The sequence below is a fragment of the Prunus persica genome, chromosome G5, assembly GCF_000346465.2.
Source record: "Prunus persica cultivar Lovell chromosome G5, Prunus_persica_NCBIv2, whole genome shotgun sequence".
Taxonomy (NCBI): domain Eukaryota; kingdom Viridiplantae; phylum Streptophyta; class Magnoliopsida; order Rosales; family Rosaceae; genus Prunus; species Prunus persica.
Window position 1 is genome coordinate 11,066,781 of NC_034013.1, and position 19,776 is coordinate 11,086,556.

The 19,776-nt window shown below is 36.2% G+C and overlaps 2 protein-coding genes across 2 annotated transcripts; one reads left to right on the forward strand and one right to left on the reverse strand.

The window, feature by feature from the left end:
- Positions 12-6,966, reverse strand: LOC18776452 (beta-adaptin-like protein B). Its single transcript, XM_007210320.2, has 15 exons — positions 6,658-6,966; positions 5,755-5,952; positions 5,083-5,196; positions 4,663-4,913; positions 4,368-4,503; positions 4,073-4,252; positions 3,850-3,942; positions 3,524-3,735; positions 3,354-3,417; positions 3,008-3,187; positions 2,619-2,711; positions 1,831-2,240; positions 1,465-1,654; positions 1,186-1,389; positions 12-653 (listed from the first exon to the last, which is right to left on the reverse strand). The coding sequence occupies exons 1-15, from the start codon at positions 6,742-6,744 to the stop codon at positions 354-356; spliced, it is 2,712 nt and encodes a 903-aa protein (XP_007210382.1). The 5' UTR covers positions 6,745-6,966; the 3' UTR covers positions 12-353.
- Positions 7,970-14,646, forward strand: LOC18777202 (DNA repair helicase XPB1). Its single transcript, XM_020564287.1, has 20 exons — positions 7,970-8,118; positions 8,204-8,247; positions 8,360-8,429; positions 8,575-8,737; positions 8,836-9,058; positions 9,149-9,205; positions 9,390-9,533; positions 10,266-10,346; positions 10,468-10,555; positions 10,969-11,306; positions 11,523-11,598; positions 11,694-11,887; positions 12,054-12,217; positions 12,305-12,377; positions 12,838-12,951; positions 13,163-13,243; positions 13,418-13,477; positions 13,597-13,680; positions 13,762-13,904; positions 13,983-14,646. Exons 1-20 carry the CDS (start codon positions 8,109-8,111, stop codon positions 14,074-14,076), a joined length of 2,301 nt encoding a protein of 766 aa, XP_020419876.1. The 5' UTR covers positions 7,970-8,108; the 3' UTR covers positions 14,077-14,646.

The window sequence follows — 19,776 nt, forward strand, 5'->3', positions numbered from 1 at the left end:
ACGTGAGATCATTTGAAAAGGGGAAAAAAAACACTACGCAAAGGAAAAGAATATAACAACAGTTTTAACTAGAGCTTTAAACAATCCTGGTACATTTCTCTGCATAATAGTATCGACCAACGAGCTGAACCCACACTTAGACACCAAGTTCAATCGAGATTACAACTTGTGAAACTATTGAAACATAGAAAACCCCAAGTTTGAACAATTCAAGGTCAATCTAAGTGGCAATGAGAAAGGTAAAGTACAAAGAATGGCAGAAAGATGACAAAAAACTCAATAGCCAAGGCTGAGTTTACAAATGCTAACAAAAAATAAGAGAGATACAAAAAATATAAACATATAAAACAGAATCAATCCTTGAGGAGCGTCTCCATGGCTTCAAAGAAAAGAGGTGCCGTCTCTGGGCTTGGAGTCTTGATTGCAATCTTGACGCCGGGGTTATTGACGACTGTGGTCAGTTCAATTAAGAATGGTATTCCTCGAGGGATTTTTACAGAGAAATAGAACACATCCTGGTTGGCATGTTTGCGCTTCGCAATGAAGAACATGTTTGAAGCAGCTAGGCGGTCCAGAGTCGCTTCAACATTACTCACCACAATTCCAGGGAAGTCCCTTGTAATCTCATTTGAATCTGGAAGGGACCTCCATGTCTGCAATGGGGATATAAGCATCAGGTTTTGTTTGCTACAATCAAGACTCTTAGTACAATCAATTTACAGTACCAGCAAATGATCAGAATCTCTGTATCAATAAGTTCTAGACCACTCTATTTTTCTGTTTTTTCAACCCCCTTTATATAAACTCTCTGCTAGAACTTTGTTTAAATTCCCACTTTTAACGAACAACCCACTTCATCTTCATTTCACCCTTCTTCAGATTTTTAATTAAAAGGTAATATTAAAATTCATAGCATGCTTTAGTAATGTTCCTAATGGGATGCTAGATGTCCATTGATGGTATTCTATCATCTCCCAACCTAGCTCCCTTCTATGTTAACAAAACTAGGTAATTCTTAAATGGGTATATTGGAATAATATAGTCAAGAAGTTACAAAAAACCAACAGCGATTATCCGCTTCATTTGAGGTTTTATATCTTAGTAGGACGTGAAGTTCCAGCATTGAAGATGCAAATGGCCTTACACCGAAGTTGAAAGGAAACAGAAGGTGCAAGAAGATTTTACCTCAAGAAAGTTTGCACGCTCCATTCTCCCATCCTCAGTAAAGAAGACATGCAATGAGATTTTATCGTTAAAGTACCAGACTGGTTGTTGATTGTTTTTGACAGCAACCTGCAATAGTGAGCTTGGAGGACCTTGAGACATATTCTGGAATGTAACCATAGGCAGGAGAGTCCCCGCTGATGTCCCAGGTTGCACTTGTGGAACCTATTAGACAGTAATGTTTTATGTTGACATTTTATTTGGTGAGAAATCCCACTCAAAATCACGAGTAATATCTACCTGAAGGGGTCCAGCAGCTGCAAGACCAAATGTGTTTTTGTTGAATTGAATCATGAACCCATCTAATGGACTCTGTGTGTTGTTCTCAAACAATAAACTGTAAAATATTTGGCCTTCTCTACGTGTCAACTGAGCACTGATTTGTAAACCTTGACCAGTTGATGCTGGTAGCACGACAGGCAATGGAGGTCTGCAATCAAGGTCAGAAAATCCAGTAAGGTTTGTCGATAGCATGCTTTGTACCTAATGAAACTAATGAAAATCATTTTTTTTTTAAAACCTATAATTCATTCGCTCAAACAGCAGCTCATATATAACTTTATTTAGAGACTATCACCCACAACCTACAACCTCCTTTATACTTACCCGGCAGGAGAAGCAGGCTGATCCACAGGGACGATAGCACTATTTTCCATGCCAATCAGATCACCAAGTAAATCTGGTACTGGAGCAGCAGCTGCATGTGCAGGCGAAGCTGGTGCAGGGGCTGCTTGTCTTGCTGCAGCATATGGAGCACCTGAACTGGTTGGTGGGGATGCAGCACTATCAGCAATATGAGCAGGTGATTCAGAATTTCCTGTTTCACTACCATAGTCCTCATCTTCAGTTTTTTGGGTTGTGGTCTTCACACGGGTAACAAATGCTTCTGGGGGCTTGTGATACACAGAGGATAACGTGGCAATGTTTGCAAGAAGCTCATCAAGAAGAGATGGATCAAGCAGGTTTGAATCATCACTGATCACTGGCTTCTCAGCCAACACAACATCCTTGGCTGCCTGAGAAATAAGAAGCATGCCATGAGACATACAACTCAATAGTACAGCCCCAACATAATACGTTATTCTAAGTTGTCAAACTATGGTTTTTCTAAAGGTTCACTGCAGGCCAATTATACGTATGTTGCATACGCATGAACACTTTAATGGCAATCTGTTGCAATCTTCACAATAGAAGATTCCAATCCCCATCCCCGCCTTCCCAAAAGAAAATATATATATAAATGTGCGCTTGTACAAGAAAAAGAAAAGGCCATGTATGTATTGGATTGACAAAGAAACAAAATATTTCAAGTAAGACAGAGGGACAGAAAACATAGGCCAAATATTAGCTATTATATTGACAAAGAAACTGCATGTCGTTTTGGCCAAACCCACCTCTGGATCAGTTGATAATAGGCGCCAATATATGTATGCCCGATCTCTTAAATCGGGATTGTCTGTTTCCACAGTAGCATTATTCAAAACAACCTGCACATATAAGTCTACAAAGTAAGAATTTTACTTAGATCATATCTAAGCAATTTTGATCCAAGTAAGCAAGGAAATACTTTCAAAAATAAATAATGAATACACCTTAGGCATTCCAATTCATAGTAAAAAGAGAGTGCATTTGCCTCTTAGACATTACTTTATATTGCAACAATCTAATCAAAAATATAGTTGCTTCCTTGATACCCTACACATTTTAATAAGTCATTTACTGAAAATGAAGGATAACAGAAGTCAAGGAGGATCAATCTCGATGGATAATACAAAAGCAAAACCTGTATCATCTGCTGTGGCCCTTCAGTTGGCTTTTTAAGGAAGAGTTTGACAGTTGCAGTCAGCAATTGCAACTGGACATGTGCAGGCTCTTCAGGGAAACTTTCCAGAAAGCTTTCAAGGAGCTCATCAGCATTGTCAATTCTTTCCGCATATTCACCAATTATCCAGATCATTGATGCCTTTTGAGGGGGTGAGGGAGAGAAGAGAGAGAGAGAGAAAAAAAAAACACAATAAGTGAAATTAGAAGGCTTATGCAGTGAAACCTTTTTTTTAAGCAGGAGAAAAAGCAAAACCAAAATTTTGAGCTGTCAAACTATTTTTTAACAGGAAGAGAAACCTAAGTACCTTGGCTTCTGGTTCATCTAAAGTGTCTAGGCTTTCGCAGAGAGTTGCAATAATGGATTCATAGCTGTAATCAAGATAGAAATCCATGACAAAGTTTAGAGGGGGCGAATCCTTCATTATCACAATAATAACTATAAAAGAAAGAATCACACTAAAAACCCAGAACTTACGTATTCGGATATCTTCTAAAGATATCTTTAATGACGATAATGGCCTCTTGAACTACATAGTTTACTTTGATCTTTATCAGCTCAAGTAGAACAGTAATGCACCGCTCAGCTGCTCTTTCTAATTTGATGGCACAGCGACCAATGGCACGGACAGCTTTTCGAACAAAATCCACATCAACTTCTGTAGCATACTCTTTGAACTCCAACAAAACCTGCAGAAATGTTGGAGAAAACATGATTTTTCGGTATGGCATGATTTTGATTGTGACATCTTTCAACCATTCAAGTCTAATATGAAATAGTAACTCCTGGAAAGATTTACATACCTGGTCTATATTTCGGTCTGAAGCAAGCTTTATCATGATTTCTAACTTTTCCATCTTTACATAAATCGGATCATTGTACTTGCAGAAGAATACCTAGAAAAGAATTGAGAACTATGTAAGCTTGCCTTGCATAGTCAAAAACAAATATCAGCTACTAGTGTGCATATATGAGCGTGTACAGTTTTGGATCAAGCAGCAAGAGTCAAGACTGATACTGATTTACCTTTATTTCATGGGCAAGGATTGTAGGCCGTCTTTGTACTATAAGGTTGATGTTTCTCAATGCAACATATTGTATCTCAGGCTCAGCAGAGAGTAGTGTCACAAGTGGAGGAGCCATCTTTTTGCAAAGATTTCTGACGACATCAGTACTAGTGATAAGTTCCATTTGTTGGAGGATCATCTGCAAGTAAAAAGGTAGGGGGAAGACAAAACAATGATGGAAGTAATCAAGATTATGATAATTCAAAGCACAAGGACAATATGATTCAGAACATTTAAAAAAATGGAATTGTCACCTTAACAGCTGAAAGTACAACAGCACAGTTAGCATGTTGTAGTCGTGGTGTAACTCGCTCTACAATATTTTCAGCTTCACGAGCATCTGCTGCCTTGTATTTAGAAAGAGCATCCAATATGAAAACTTGACCCCACCTGAACATGTATCATAATCAAGTTAGAGAAACAATTGAAAAGGATCTCAGCAAAGATAAAACAGAACAACATAATCTGCAGTGGATAAAAAGTAGGTCAGAAGTAAATGTATTCAATGCATAAAAATAATTGAATAAGTACTACTGACAGTACACATACTCTGTGCATTCATTTAAGGCGGTAAGGAGCTTTGATAGAGTGTGACTAGTGATCTCAAAGATGGGTCTATTACTATTCTCTTGAATTTCAGCCAGAGCAGCCACAGCATTTGCTACAACCATAGGATTATTATCAGATATCAAATCCTTGAGAGATTCCAAGAAACCCCTATCCTCAACTAACTCCGCATTTATGTCATAAAGTTTGGCAACACATATGGCTGCTGTCTTGCGAACATATGGATCATCATCCTGTCATAAAGTACACAAAACTAAGAAACAGATAGCAAGATGCAAGCCAAGTAAAATACTTTTCAAAACGTTGAGAAGTAAAGACTGCAAGCTGAAAACTATTAATACATTTAATACCAAGTTTCAACAACCAAGCATGCCCAAAAAAGTATTAGCTTGAAAAATCAACCTTGAGACACCTCTGAAGGGGATCACAAAGGTATTCTGTAATTTTATCGACACGAATGCAACCCATCGTCCGGACAGCTAAAGCACGAATCAAGGGATTTGGGTCTTGTGAATCCTGCATAATTGATCATGCAACGCAAAGTTCATCGGAAACAAAATCGAGCATTATTATATAAATGTTTACTTCAAAATAATTTTAACCTAAAGATGTTAAGCAATCTGTTAAAAAGAAGGGTGAAATCTGTTGGAGGTACCATCAGAACAACTCGTCTGTCCTTAAAGTCATACTTGGAACATCTCTTTGTCCATTTTAAAGACAGAAAATAAGTGGATTAAAGGGAGAATTGAAGACAGAGATGATGTTATTGACTTGAAATTTAAATATGATATGAAGAATCCCATTTCTACTTGCTTTAGCATGATAATCTCTTTTTACAAAACCTATCTAATGGGATTTGTCAAATACGCACTCTTGAAGCATGCAATGTCAGCATTTAACACATATGCTTCGCCCATTAACTTATGATCAAATGGCAACATTTTGCCTCTATTGTAGTTCCCTATTTACTAGCATATAAGTTACCAATAAAAAATGTCTGAATTGACATGACCTATTCACATGAAGATGTGTAGTGATGAACTGTAAAAGACTGGGGTTTCATTACAGTTTTACCTTGACAAATGTATTCACCGCAAGTATTGCTAGGTCAGGCTGGCTTTTAGCATAATTTATCAGATATAAATAGACCAGCTTCTTCAGCTCCAAATTTTCTGTTTGCATGCAATTCACTACATCTGTGAACAGAGATGAAACATCCTTCCCAACAGTCATTGCAGCGATCACCTTCTTAACAGCATCCTTTCTCTTATCCTATACAACACATAAAAGAAGATTATGATCACAAAGCTTCTGATAAAGTAAAAGTACACAAGAAGGATAATTCTGAAACGAAAACAATGAGGCAAGCACTGGTCAATTTTTTGGTGGAAAACATACGGCCCTAACACGCACCCAAAGAAAAGAAAAACATAATTTAATGGTAAAAATAAGCGTTTAAAGTCATGAAGACAAATCAAGAAGGAGAAATACTCACACACTATAAAGATATTAGAAATGTCTACAGATCATGTAAAACTACAATTCACTTTACTGTAAGCAATCAACAATGCTCCGATTTGTTACTAGGAAATAAGAAAAGGAAACCGCATTTAAATTCTACCCAATCTAAGAGAAGAATCTAAAAACAAAAGAGCAGATTTTCTTTTCATTTCCATCAGTTTCTCCCGCCCCAAACAGAACAGAAAGCTCATTACCAACTCGCACTGGATCCAAACAATTCTGAAACCCTACGACGGCATTTAAACAGAATTCGAAGAAATCAAACAGCAATTTAAGCAACAATTCAAAGCGTAAACTAACAGATCTGCTCCCAACAATCCTAAGAGTAAAAAACCTAATTGACTTAGATCATAGATCAATATGCATATACAAATATGTGTTTGTGTAGATAGATGTATATATATATATATATATATAGAGAGAGAGAGAGAGAGAGAGAGAGAGAGAGAGAGGAACCTTGTATTGAGAATTGAGCTCTTCCTTGAGCTCAGGGATTTCACCCTTCTTGGTGGTGGAGAAGTACTTGGAATCGTGCCCGCTCATCTCTTTGCTCGAGTCGTCTCCTCTCTCTCGCTGTCAGTCTACAACGCAATGCCTGAGAGACCAAAATGCTTCGTCTAAAAGAGACGACAGAAAAGATGAAGAAAAAGAAATAAACCGATGAAGAAATGGCTGTCTTAAATCCGAACCGGTGGGAGAAGTAGCTACTGAACCGGACCGGTTTTTGGTTTTGACTAGCGAGCGACCTCCTCTAGTTGTGTAGCAAGCAGCTTGGGCCGTGGGGTGTGTTGGGGCTTCTACATCCACCCTTCAATTTAACCATTACACTCACACAAAGTTCTAGTACTTTTCTCAGTATAACAATTCTACCCCTTTACAAAATAGAAGAGACAATGGTGACATGAAAAATATATAAGTATTCGCAAGGCCAACATTCCTGGTCTCAATGTATGGAGTTACTTATATGTAACGTGTTGTATGTCATTTTTATCTTGTATTATCATAATTGACTATTAAAGATTATAAAATTCATTCAGTCTTGTTCTTGTATTGTTAAGATGTCTCAATAATTTTTTAAAATATATTATTAGGCATAGGCGTATGTTAGTGATAGATTATGTTAAAATCACTGGTATTCACAATCATGTCTTCATAACAATCCATTCTTTGCAATTACTCAACACATGTCAATTTTAATTCGCCTCATATTGAGTCTAGCATTTTGGAACTCGAATGAAATTAATATTAGGTAAAAGTGTTGATCTTATATCACATTAGGTTAAATGATGCACATGATAAGAGCACACAAATAACTAGAGGTTATGTTTAACGTAATGTTCACCTTACTAGTCATTAAGAAACAAGTGTTCAAGTCACCTTACTAATTGGGTTGGCTAGGATGATTTTTTTTATAGTTACAATGTTGCCCAAATTGCTATATGAAGTTTCAATCCCCCCCCCTAAAAAAATAAAGAAGTGTTATAGAAAGTCATCAATCTTATTTGGAAATGAAGATTGTTCATGCCATGATTCGTCGACTAGAAATGAACTAAAATTCAAGAGGAGGATAGATCGAAAAAATCATTTACACCAATGTTGTGTTGTTGTTTTTCCAATTATAAAAAGACTGACATTAATTACCCGCCCCAAGAACATTTGGTTCGCCTCAACCCGGTCCGAACCGGTTTAAAGTCCAACACGTGCCTCGCACGTGGCTTGATTACGCGACAATCGCTTTCGAACTTTGGCGCAGGCGGTTCCCCAGCACTATAAATACAACATAACCGGAGCTCTGAGCATTCCGATCTCCCTCAAAGCGAACACAGAGGAAAAAGAAAAGCGAAGGAAAATAAAATTAATCAGACTTGAAATTCACCCTAATTCAGTTTTCAGTGGCAAAAACAACAATGGGGCACGGTAATTTATTTCCTTTTTATTGTAGTATTTTCCTTTCAGAATTTAGAGGAATTGACGGTGCCAATTATAAGTTTCAATCTTTCAGGTGATAAAGGCCGACCCAGTAAAAAGCTCAAATTTTCTGCCAAGGTTTTGCTTCTTATTTGTTTCAAAACTCATTTTCTGATAGTTTTTTTTTCTGTAATTTCTGCATATATTTATTCCGATGTATAGTGTTGATAAGTTCAGGTGTTATATCCAGGAAATCACACACCTGGATGACGAAGACGCATATTTCGGTGGCGAAGATATCGACGAAGATGTTCGAGATGGTGTGTATTTGCTGTGTTGTTCATAGACTGGTTTCCTTTTTTAACATTTGAAATTGGTTGTTGTTCTTTTGATTTTTATATGGGTTTTGGAATGTTGGGTTTTGATTAATTTGAGTAAATTGTGACTGACATTGATTGATTAAAGGTGAAGGGAAAAAGAGGGACTTTACCAAGTTAGAATTGAAACCGGACCACATCAATCGGCCTTTATGGGCTTGCGCTGATGGCCGAATTTTCCTCGAAACTTTCTCACCTTTGTACAAACAAGCATATGATTTTCTCATTGCCATTGCAGAACCCGTTTGCAGGTATCAATTTTTGAGTCCAAACACAATTCTTATCACTGCCCATGTATTTATTTTTTGAATGATCAAACATTTATTATTTATCGGGACTTGATTGATAGGCCAGAATCGATGCATGAGTACAATTTGACCCCGCACTCGTTGTATGCCGCTGTGTCAGTTGGTCTTGAAACGGAAACCATCATTTCTGTTTTGAATAAGTTGTCAAAGACCAAGCTTCCCAAAGAAATGATTGATTTCATACATGGTTCTACTGCCAATTACGGCAAAGTGAAGCTTGTGCTTAAGAAGAATCGGTACCTTGTCGAATCCCCATTCCCAGAGGCAAGAGTTTTATGCCTTAAATTTTTTCCAGTTATCAGTTATGGATACAAATGCTTTGGTTATTAAATTATTGTTGTAAGTGGTTTGCAGGTATTGAAGACATTGCTTAAGGACGAAGTTATATCTAAATCAAGGATTATCTCTGAGGTTTGCACCTTGGTCTGCCTAGAATTTGTATATTAACTTCATGTGTGTATATGCCGATTGATCGTTGTATTGAAATTTAGCTAATCATTTAGTTCTTTAACAGTATATTTCTGTAATTTCCCTAGTGTGTGAATGCCTTGATGCACATGTTTTGACGTCAATATACATCTGAGTTCTTTTATAGGGTTCTCGTGGAAGTGATGGATTTACGATTAGCAAAACAATGGGTGAAATTGGAGCTGGTCCCAGTGATTTGCTAAATGAAGCAGAATTGGCAGCTGCGGCTGAAGAAAAAGAAACTCATGCATTTGAAGTCGATCCTACACAGGTAGCTTGTTTGTAATTTGAAAACTGAAGCCCTTTATTTCCCATTGTTAGCTGTCTCCCTGGGTCATGCTTGGTATCAGTATCTTATGTAATGATCCTACTAGGAATAGGAGAATAAAACTGGAAAATAATAATGTGATCCTAGCAAAATAATAAAACTGGAAATAAATAACAAACAGGAAACCAAATAAGTAATGGTCCTAATCCCAATTCAATCTGTATCATTGGGTTATGCTACATCAATATCACAGTGTAGACCCTCACTCTACTTTCTTTCTGAAAGTGAAGCCCTTGGTTATGCATGCTTCATGCTGCACCATATGTTGGGCCACTTCTGACAAGGTCAGAATAATGGACAAGTCTGGTGCAGTTTCATATTATCCGGACTCCCCCGAAGAGATAGACTTTGTTGCTGTGTATAAATCATGAAGTTTAATTTATTTCTTGGGAGGGATGGGGAGAGGCGTTTTCAGAAAGACATTTTGGTAATTTTCTCATGCATTTGTTGATGTGCTTAGTCTGCAAGTTGAATAGATGGGCTTGCATTTGTAACTTTCTAATGGCAATGTTCCCATCTATTTGATGTAATTAGGTTTCATCACAATAAACAGATAAGCAATCAATGAATGTGAACATATTGCTTGTTTTGAGACTCCGTTTATCTTTTAAGTAAAGCATTTTATATCTGGATCTCTGTGGCTTTAGATCAGCGTGGTATTTCAATGATTGTCAGGTTGAAAATGTTAAGGAACGTTGCCTGCCTAATGCTTTGAATTATCCCATGTTGGAGGAGTATGACTTCAGAAATGATACTGTGAGTTGATGACTTACCTTCTCCCTGCACTGAATTATTAGTTGTTTACAAATCAACCATAATCTAGGAGTTTCTTTTTCTTTTATTTTTTATCACACCCATTGCTCTTTTCACACTGCAGGTTAACCCTGATCTTGATATGGAACTGAAGCCTCAAGCGCAACCACGACCATATCAGGAGAAGAGCTTGAGTAAAATGTTTGGGAACGGTATGGTTTCTTGCAAATTTTAGCATCATTTGAAGAGGTTTTTTAATCATCAAAATCTGCTCAATTTAACTATGCTTGTTCCATTTCGGTCGGGATTACCATGCAAAGAATGAATAACTTTAGAATGCTTTTCAGTTTTCAGTAACTGTGTTTCTCAAAGAACTGTTGATAAGCAGTAGCATAGCAATGAAAAGAGAACATATCTATCTTGCATTATTGGACACATTTCTGTTTTCCTTTTATTGTTGACCTTAATTCCTCCAAAAAAATATTCAGGAGTTGCCAACCTGCCATGGATTTGGTGTTGCTGTTTGTGGGTTTTTCCACAATGCTTATCTGATGATTTAAGCAATATTTTGCTCTGGCTGTGAGTTGGATGCTTTTTATTTCAACTTTGTTATTTAATATTTCAGGGAGAGCAAGATCTGGAATTATTGTGCTACCCTGTGGTGCCGGAAAATCTCTAGTTGGTGTTTCTGCAGCTTCCCGAATAAGAAAGAGCTGCCTTTGTTTAGCAACAAATGCTGTTTCTGTTGATCAGTGGGCTTTTCAGTTCAAGTTGTGGTCTACCATCCGTGATGAGCAAATTTGTCGTTTCACATCTGATAGTAAAGAAAGGTTCCGTGGAAATGCCGGGGTGGTTGTGACAACATATAACATGGTTGCCTTTGGTGGCAAGAGGTCGGAAGAATCTGAAAAGATTATTGAAGAAATAAGAAATAGAGAATGGGGATTGCTTCTCATGGATGAGGTAATTACATTATATTGTGGAGTTGGACTCTTTACTCGTAATTATATTATGTACATCTCATATGCATTATAGAATATTAACTGTATCCTCCTAGAATGGGGATTGCTTCTCATGGATGTGTGTTTTTTTTTTTTTCCGGAGTATGACTCTTTACTCATAAGATTATGTATATCTCTTATGCGTTATAAAACACTAACTATGTCCTTTTTTATTTAGGTACACGTTGTTCCTGCTCAAATGTTTCGAAAGGTCATTAGCCTTACTAAGTCTCACTGCAAGCTGGGTCTCACTGGTAAGTCTGATATATTGGATTTGAACTAATGCCTACATTTAGCCTTGATCTTTTTGCGCTTGGAAGTCTTAATTTATTGATCAATATAATTGCAGCCACACTTGTGAGAGAGGATGAGAGGATCACAGATCTGAACTTCCTTATTGGTCCAAAATTGTATGAAGCAAACTGGTTGGATTTGGTAAAAGGTGGATTTATTGCAAATGTACAGTGCGCTGAAGTATGGTGTCCAATGACAAAAGAGTTCTTTGCGCAATATTTGAAGAAAGAGAACTCCAAGAAAAAGCAGGTGTGTCTATGTGTCTATCCTGAAAGTGCTCATATTTGAGGTTTGAGTGTTTTTTTTTTAAATTTCTATTTATGCCAAGATGTAGCATTTTGTGTCAAGCATGTCAGTTCTTTTTGTACAAAAGATTTCTTGTTTCTATTGCATAATTCTTCTCTTTCATTTTCAGGCACTTTATGTGATGAACCCAAATAAGTTCAGGGCATGCGAGTTTCTTATTCGGTTTCATGAACAGCAACGTGGCGACAAAATTATTGTCTTTGCTGACAATCTTTTTGCTCTCGTGGAATATGCAATGAAACTTCGGAAACCTATGATCTATGGTGCCACCAGGTTGTTCATGGACGTATTTTGTATTTATTAACAGTTTTTACTTGTTCTCTCTCACATCTAATACTTGTTAAATCCTTGTGATTTCAGCCATGTTGAGAGGACAAAAATCCTAGAAGCTTTCAAAACAAGTCGGGATGTAAACACTATATTTTTGTCTAAGGTACTCTATCAATGTTGTCATCCTCTGTAATATGAAATAGATTCCCATTGTTTGGTGGGTGGGTGATATGTAATTGCACTACTATGCACATTACTTGATTATGGGACTTCGTAACAAAATACAAAATAATAATAATATACGAGACATAAGATGGGTTCTTTGCATGATGTGAGTTAAACCATGTTTTATTTTAGCTGATCACCAATTCAGTAAGAGGTGAAACGCTTACATGCTTTTACTCATCTAGGGGAAAGAAAAGCAAAGCGTGTTATGTCAAAATATTTAAATTGTTGCTCCCTTCCTTTTACTGTCATTTGAATGAGTTATCAGTCTATTTAGATTAACTGAAATTTATCATATATCACTTACAATTGGAAGATTTATGATATTTTATTTTGCAAGTTTTATAGAATTCGAAGCTGTCATAGTGATGTTTGATTCAATTTATGTTAAATTTCAGGTAGGTGATAATTCCATAGACATTCCGGAGGCAAATGTGATAATTCAGATATCATCACATGCTGGTTCAAGGCGTCAAGAAGCGCAGCGTCTTGGTCGTATTCTAAGGGCAAAGGTTTGTTTTCATACGGATGTAATCATAGCTTTCTTCTGATCGTCTTGGTCATGCAAATGTCTTAAAATTCTTTGCGTCATTATTGATGGTGAATGGCATAATGTGCAGTTTTTCTTTATTATCAAATCTGGAAATCAGATGAATCTTATGGTCAGAATCACTAGAGATTTTAATATTAATGTGTTATTGTACATTGTGATTGTATGAACAGGGTAAACTTCAGGATCGGATGGCAGGGGGTAAAGAGGAGTACAATGCATTCTTTTATTCCCTCGTGTCAATGGATACACAGGTATGCTTTTTTAAAAATAAAAAATAAAAATTTCTGAATCTGTTTGAGGTTAAGCATGTGTAAACTTTTCACAGCTGTGAATGTGAACAAAAAAAGAGAACCTTGCACAACTGATATATATCATTTCCATTTTGTTAAATCTTGATATTCAATTAATCATCTGTTTGAATACAGGAGATGTACTATTCGACTAAACGACAGCAGTTTTTGATTGACCAAGGTTATAGTTTCAAGGTACATCATTTTGATATATCTATTTGCCCCTTAAGTGTTTCCACTAGCTGTCAAAAGCTGTATCTCTCCTTGATCTCTACAGTTGTGTAATTATCTTTTTAATTATATACTATTGACAGGTTATTACAGGCTTGCCCCCACCTGATTCTGGTCCTGAGTTGAACTACCACAGTCTTGATGACCAACTGGCACTACTCACAAAGGTAGAATGTTGCTTGTTTCCTAAGCTTTCACTTCAACTCTTTCTTTGAATTAGTGATTTCCGACATATTCAACTCTCCCAGGTGTTGAGTGCTGGTGATGAGGCAGTTGGCTTAGAGCAACTAGAAGAAGATGCTGATGACATTGCCCTTCATAAAGCCCGTCGGTTTGGTGGATCCATGAGTGCTATGTCAGGTGCAAATGGGATGGTTTACATGGAATACAGGTATGCTAATCCAGTCCCTCCTGCCCCTCTTTTCTTGTCATTTTTTTTTACTATCATAAATAATCTCCTACTTTGCAGTACTGGGAGACACAAACTTGGCAAAGGCCAGATGAAGAGTAAGCCCAAGGATCCGGCCAAGCGACATCATTTGTTTAAAAGACGGTTTGGGTGAGAACAGAACAAATAGAGGAATGAAGATAAACAAAATCTGAGGCTGATGCTTCTATTCTTACAAATATTATGAGCTGGAATTCTGTATAAAATTCAGATTTGCAGCTATACACATAAAACGCTGGTGTTGTACATACTTTGATGTTGGTGATGAACAATCCATGATCCAGTTCTTTTAATTCTTGCACTAACTGAAAGAAAATCCTTCGGGGAATTTGTATCGATAAGAAAAATCCACCTGAGTGGTGGAATGTGCTTGTACTCCGGCTTTATATGGAGATTCTCTGCCGAAGAAGATGGATAAGCTTAACGATATGCTCACACACTTTTACAGCTCCTGTAAGAATTTTTGAGAAACAAGTTCTGGTACTAATTCGGAAGGGAATTTGTAGGCCCAAAAATATGAGAGAAACAAGTTGCATCTCTTTTGAAACGGCGACGTTGGCTCATTTCTTTTATGTTGAAGTACAAAAAATGAAAAACTGCAACTAGGGGAGAAATCGTTTTACCATTTTCCTCTTTCGTGTACAGAGCTATGTTATCACAAAATTGATGAGAAAATTATGTAGTATGATCGTCGTTGTCGAACGGTTCTTTGAAATATTACAATTCAGTATTTTTGACCAAATGTCCCAAATGTGTGTAATCTTCTGATTTTCAAGACAGAATGTACATGTGTCAATACTTTCAAGAAAAAACTTGTCTACAAACGTATATGTGTTATAATATGGGTGAATTATTAACATCTGCCGACAATTGCATCTAAGACTAGTTATGACTTTATGCAGCCGTTTGCTATGTCGAATCGTATTGGACTCGACGGATCGTATTGGGTGTGTGATTGGTCTAAATTTAGTGTATAAAACTGGTAGGTTTTGCAAGAAATGTTGTATGCAACGGTTGTAATCAACAACTTATGCTCTTCATATGGCAAATTACTTCGTTGCTTCTGTTATATTGCCCTTTCTTTCTCCCTCTCTTTTTATATGTGTTTATCCATCTGCCCGGGTCGCATTGCTACCCTCCTGTCTCTATCTCTTTTTTCATGTGAACTTATCTCCCGGGCAACTTCCCCGGTTTTTTTCCTTTGGGGGGGGGGGGGGGGGGGGGAGAGGGGGCATGGAAGTTCTCTGTTCAGGGTGATATGCTTTTGTGGATGCTGCAAAAGTCGCTGATGTGCAGCCACAAAGCAAGCAGGGGGGTGCACTATGTAATACGTGTAGTAGTTCAGAAAAATTAGAAAAGTTAAGCTGATTGGTCCTTCCATATGTTACAGTCTAGCTCCGCCGCTGACAGCAAGCGGTGTCTGTCAGCATCAGGAAGTTGGTGAGAGGCCCCACAAACAAAGTAGCAAGAGTTGAATGGATGCCTTTATGGATTCTTTTACAGTGACATGTAGGAGGGAATTTTCTTCCGGTCTGCAAAGACCTAATAAGAAGAGAGAGAGAGAGTAGCCTAAGCGCATTCCATTTGACTGCTTTTTTTTTTTTTTTCTTATAAACATTTTTCATTAAAAAGGACGATAACATATTAAACTCATACACACAAGCATAATATGGATGCTAAGACTCGAACTCATTTGACTGCTTTTTGGGAACAGTCTTCTTCTTCTTCTATTCCTTTGACCTCCCCATATATTATAAAACATAAATAAAATAAAAAAAGCCACTTCAGATTAAGATGCCCAACAACAACAGCTGCTCATCATCATTGTTCTTACAAATTCAAGTTCGACAGAGATGGAGCTTGATGTTGATGGGTACAAACAAAAGCAATATACTTACTTGAACAAATCCAACTACAACACCTTTAGCTTGAAATGGACGTCACTCCTAACGTCAAGTAGTGGGGAGAGAGAGAGAGAGAGAAGGAGAATTAAACAATTGTTTGCAGTAAAGGATGACTTGTTCGGACTGAGTGCACAATTCTGAAGAAAGCTATCAATAAAATACATAATTTATACCCAGAATCTCTCAAACTAATAAGAAAACTGTCTATGGTTTAGTCAAACATTAGTAATTTTCTTATAGATTCTGGTTAATTTAGAGGTCCTCACAATCCGCATTTATACTTCAACTCTAACACGATTGTATAACGGCTCATACATGTTCATCCATCTTATTCTATCTTTCAATTGCTCCAATCGGACCATCTTCTTGACCTCCAATTCAAGCAAAAAATTCGTGTGTGATCGTGACAGAATGCGGGTTAGTAAATAAAATCGACTGGTAAATGAAGTTCCCTCTTTATTTCTTCTTTTTGTTTTTCTTCTTCATATATTCGATTGGATTTTACTGTATCACTCTCTAACTTCAATTTCCTGTGATGAAGGAAAGAAGCCTAGTTTTCTTTCTATCACCATTGACGTAGGGTTGTTTTTGTCTGCTAGATGGACAATAGTTTATGAATAAAGTCGGTCCACTTATACCATTCGTGCACATACTTTGTTATTATATGATTTTTTTTTTTCAATCATTGCAAGAAAAATCACTAGCAAAGTTCTTTGGAACATGGAATTTTCGATGTACCAGCAAGGACCCTTTTCTTGGACCACCAATAGGCCAGCTAAACCAACTTCTTTTCCCATTATCACTCATTCATTTTTCTCTACATCTGCTTATTCTTCTCGAATATCTTTTCGTAGTATTGCTATGGAGATCAAATTCGTTCATCAAAAATAACGCGGCAGTACTTTATTATTCAAAATACGTATAAATTTTGAAACAGATGGAATAATTAACAGACATGAACATATGTATCATTCGATTCCAATCTTATAATTCAATGAAATTGATCCTTCAAAATAGTCTACTCCTTATCTCTCTCATCATCCCTCTAGCAGTGTGATGATAGGGTACATTGAAGTAGTTTAAAATACTAATTCTTGTTATATAGTGATGGTCAAAAAGGGGGTCTTTGGAATCATTGTTGTGGTTTACGATCAATTTGAATAAGAATTCTTTTTCTTTACTGCTCTTTCCACTCTCTCCTGCACATATTTATCACAGCAAAGGAGGATGATAATCAACTAGCTCTCTTGCTAAATGCACAATGATACACAGAGAGAAGCACCCAATTTGGTTCACAAGATTCGGTCTTGTTGTTTTTTCTTTTTGGGGTTTCCATTGGGCATTTCTGATTAATTTGTGATCTAATCATAATTATATAGGCTATCAATCTGAAACTTGGAAAACTAGGGTCTTTCTCAGGTGCTTTCTCACTGGTATAATATAAAGAAAAGTTGCCATTAATTCTTCTAGCTAGGTAAGCTACTAGTATATTGAAGAAGATGCCAAGCTTGATGAGGGTTATGACTTGAGAAAGAAAAAAAAAATCATTAAAATGATATGCCTGCTGCCCTTTATGACCAAATTAAGCATCTATCTTTCTGTTTGCTAATTAATTAATTAATAATTAAATTATAATGATTCCATATTTATATTATATAGTACTGCTCCTGAAAATCTTCTCTGATTAGTGCTAAATCTTCAAGATTATTCATTCAAAATCCTCTCTCCCTTTGTTGGCATGCAATGCTACCAAGCTAGCCTGCAGCTTGACGCATGGCTGGTTTGCTTTACATGTGACATTATATATAATGCATTTTGTGCCTGGAAGATTCAAAGGAAAAAGGATTCATATTGCTTTGATTTGATCATGTTTTGGAATAAATACAAAAGTTGCATAATTTGAAGGGCATAGTGCTAAATATTAGCTTCATGATCACCAGAATATATTCCAAATGTATATTCAGTTCATCCTGTGTTTCCTTTACTAGCTTTTATTTATGTCATACAGTTATGTACTCACTAATCCCAAATTTGACTGCTATAGTCCTACTTCCACTAATGTTACCTAAACTTCACCACTTTCAATATGAATTCAAAATTCTCACTATATTAATAATATTATCTCGTGAAAGAGAAGTTATGTTATCGGATTATCAATCTAAATCATCTTTATGGCATTATGTACATATATATTAATAACATTATCTTATTAAACAGTCTAAAATGTTGTGTCATTTGATTATCATTCCAGATACATTCACGCGTTCAACTTTAAGTGAAAGTAAAAATTAATAGATTCACAATTTAACAACATAACATGCTAGACTGTCTAATAAAAGAACGCGCATTACTCACACATATATTTTATAGATATGAATTGTACAAGTGTCATTACCCAATTAGAAGGGTGGGATGATGAACTTCATTTTTATTCTCTTCCCCTTTCCTGGGGAGAGTTTTATATTATACAAATATTAGTTTGTTTGTGGTATGCTGGGGAAGGAAGGATCGTGCCATCCTCACTCTACCAACACTTGAAGGTTATTTGCTACTGCTTGTTTTAGTGGCCAATGATTTGACAGCACTAAAAAGGGTTGAACACTAATACATTATTAATTACTAGCCTAGGAAATTCTTTGACTGCCATGTTTGATTGGATAATAAAATTCCTGCACTAATTATCTATACCACTATATATATGTTATTCCTTATCTGAATGAGCTTTTCCTGCATTTTCCCAATTTGGTATATATGAAGGTGTTATAAAATTAGAAAAAAATAAAAAATTTCTTGCGTTTACTAATATATGCGAAATCGTAGTTCCGCACTAAAACTCATAATTCAATACTTGAAAAATGAAAAATAAAATAATTGATCTCATACCCATTTGTTCCCTCCGTACGGTTTATAGTTTATATTAGAGAGAGCTAAATAAAGGCATGAAAGGATATCATTTTGGTTAAAAGCATATTAACAATAATAGAGTTTATTAATTAGACTAGGTATTAAATTAATAATAATAATTAAGAGAAGTCCCATTTTACCATTACCTCAGTGCAACATCATGTCTCACTTTGACCATCTGAGGTGGGCTACTAATGCTGCATTTTTCCATCAACTTAATCGATTGTCCTACTGACAGAGAAGAAAAAAAAACAAAGTGTAGATTAGCATGGGGTTTAGGGTTAAGAGCATCATGTCTGTGAATATATAGGCATTTTTCTTATATTCTTTCATGGACCAAGTGACAAGTTGTGAATTAAATTATATCAAAGTTGGAAAAAAGGAAACCTATTGATTGCAAACGTGCAATCAAATTCATAGTCATATAGGGCTTGCATAATGTTACTAAAAGCCACTTTGTTGAAAGAATTCCTTTTTTTTAACGGCTGGTTAAGACATATTTCTAAAGAATATGAACGAGAAGAAGTCCATTATCTTTTGAGTGAAGCATGCCAAGTTTAATGTAGAACGTTAATTCAAAAGTATGATCCCGACAATTGCTTAACCCCACACAACTTTAAATTTTAAATCTCTTTTTGTTACGGCGATTTATTATAATATCATTGATTTACACTTCGTTGAAGAAGATTATGAGTTCAAATTTCATTAACCATGATTGCTGAATAAAAAATATTCTCAATCTGGTCAAATCATTTTCCTTGTCGCCGTCTTTCTTGGCTAAACAATGGGTGGATCGATTAGGCCATTCATGACTTTTTTTTAAATTTTTTTTAAAAAAGTTTTAGATGATTATGAAACAATAATTTTATCAACTAATTTTTATTTGGAGTTATTTTTACCACTCCCAAAACACCATCGTGTATAATTTTTTTATAAAAACATAAGAGAAACACATGCACTTCAAGGATTGTAAAATGAGTCATTTGAAGTGTCAATAACTGTTTTCT

Excerpts from the sequence above, each read along its gene's own strand:
- LOC18776452 (XM_007210320.2), bottom strand. The coding sequence starts at position 6,744 with ATGAGCGGGCACGATTCCAAGTACTTCTCCACCACCAAGAAGGGTGAA. Across the intron at positions 5,197-5,754 it reads CGGTGAATACATTTGTCAAG|GATTCACAAGACCCAAATCC; the intron begins GTAAAACTGTAA and ends TCAATTATGCAG. Across the intron at positions 3,188-3,353 it reads TAGATGAACCAGAAGCCAAG|GCATCAATGATCTGGATAAT; the intron begins GTACTTAGGTTT and ends CCCCCTCAAAAG.
- LOC18777202 (XM_020564287.1), top strand. Across the intron at positions 12,952-13,162 it reads GTCGTATTCTAAGGGCAAAG|GGTAAACTTCAGGATCGGAT; the intron begins GTTTGTTTTCAT and ends TTGTATGAACAG. Across the intron at positions 13,905-13,982 it reads ATGGTTTACATGGAATACAG|TACTGGGAGACACAAACTTG; the intron begins GTATGCTAATCC and ends CCTACTTTGCAG.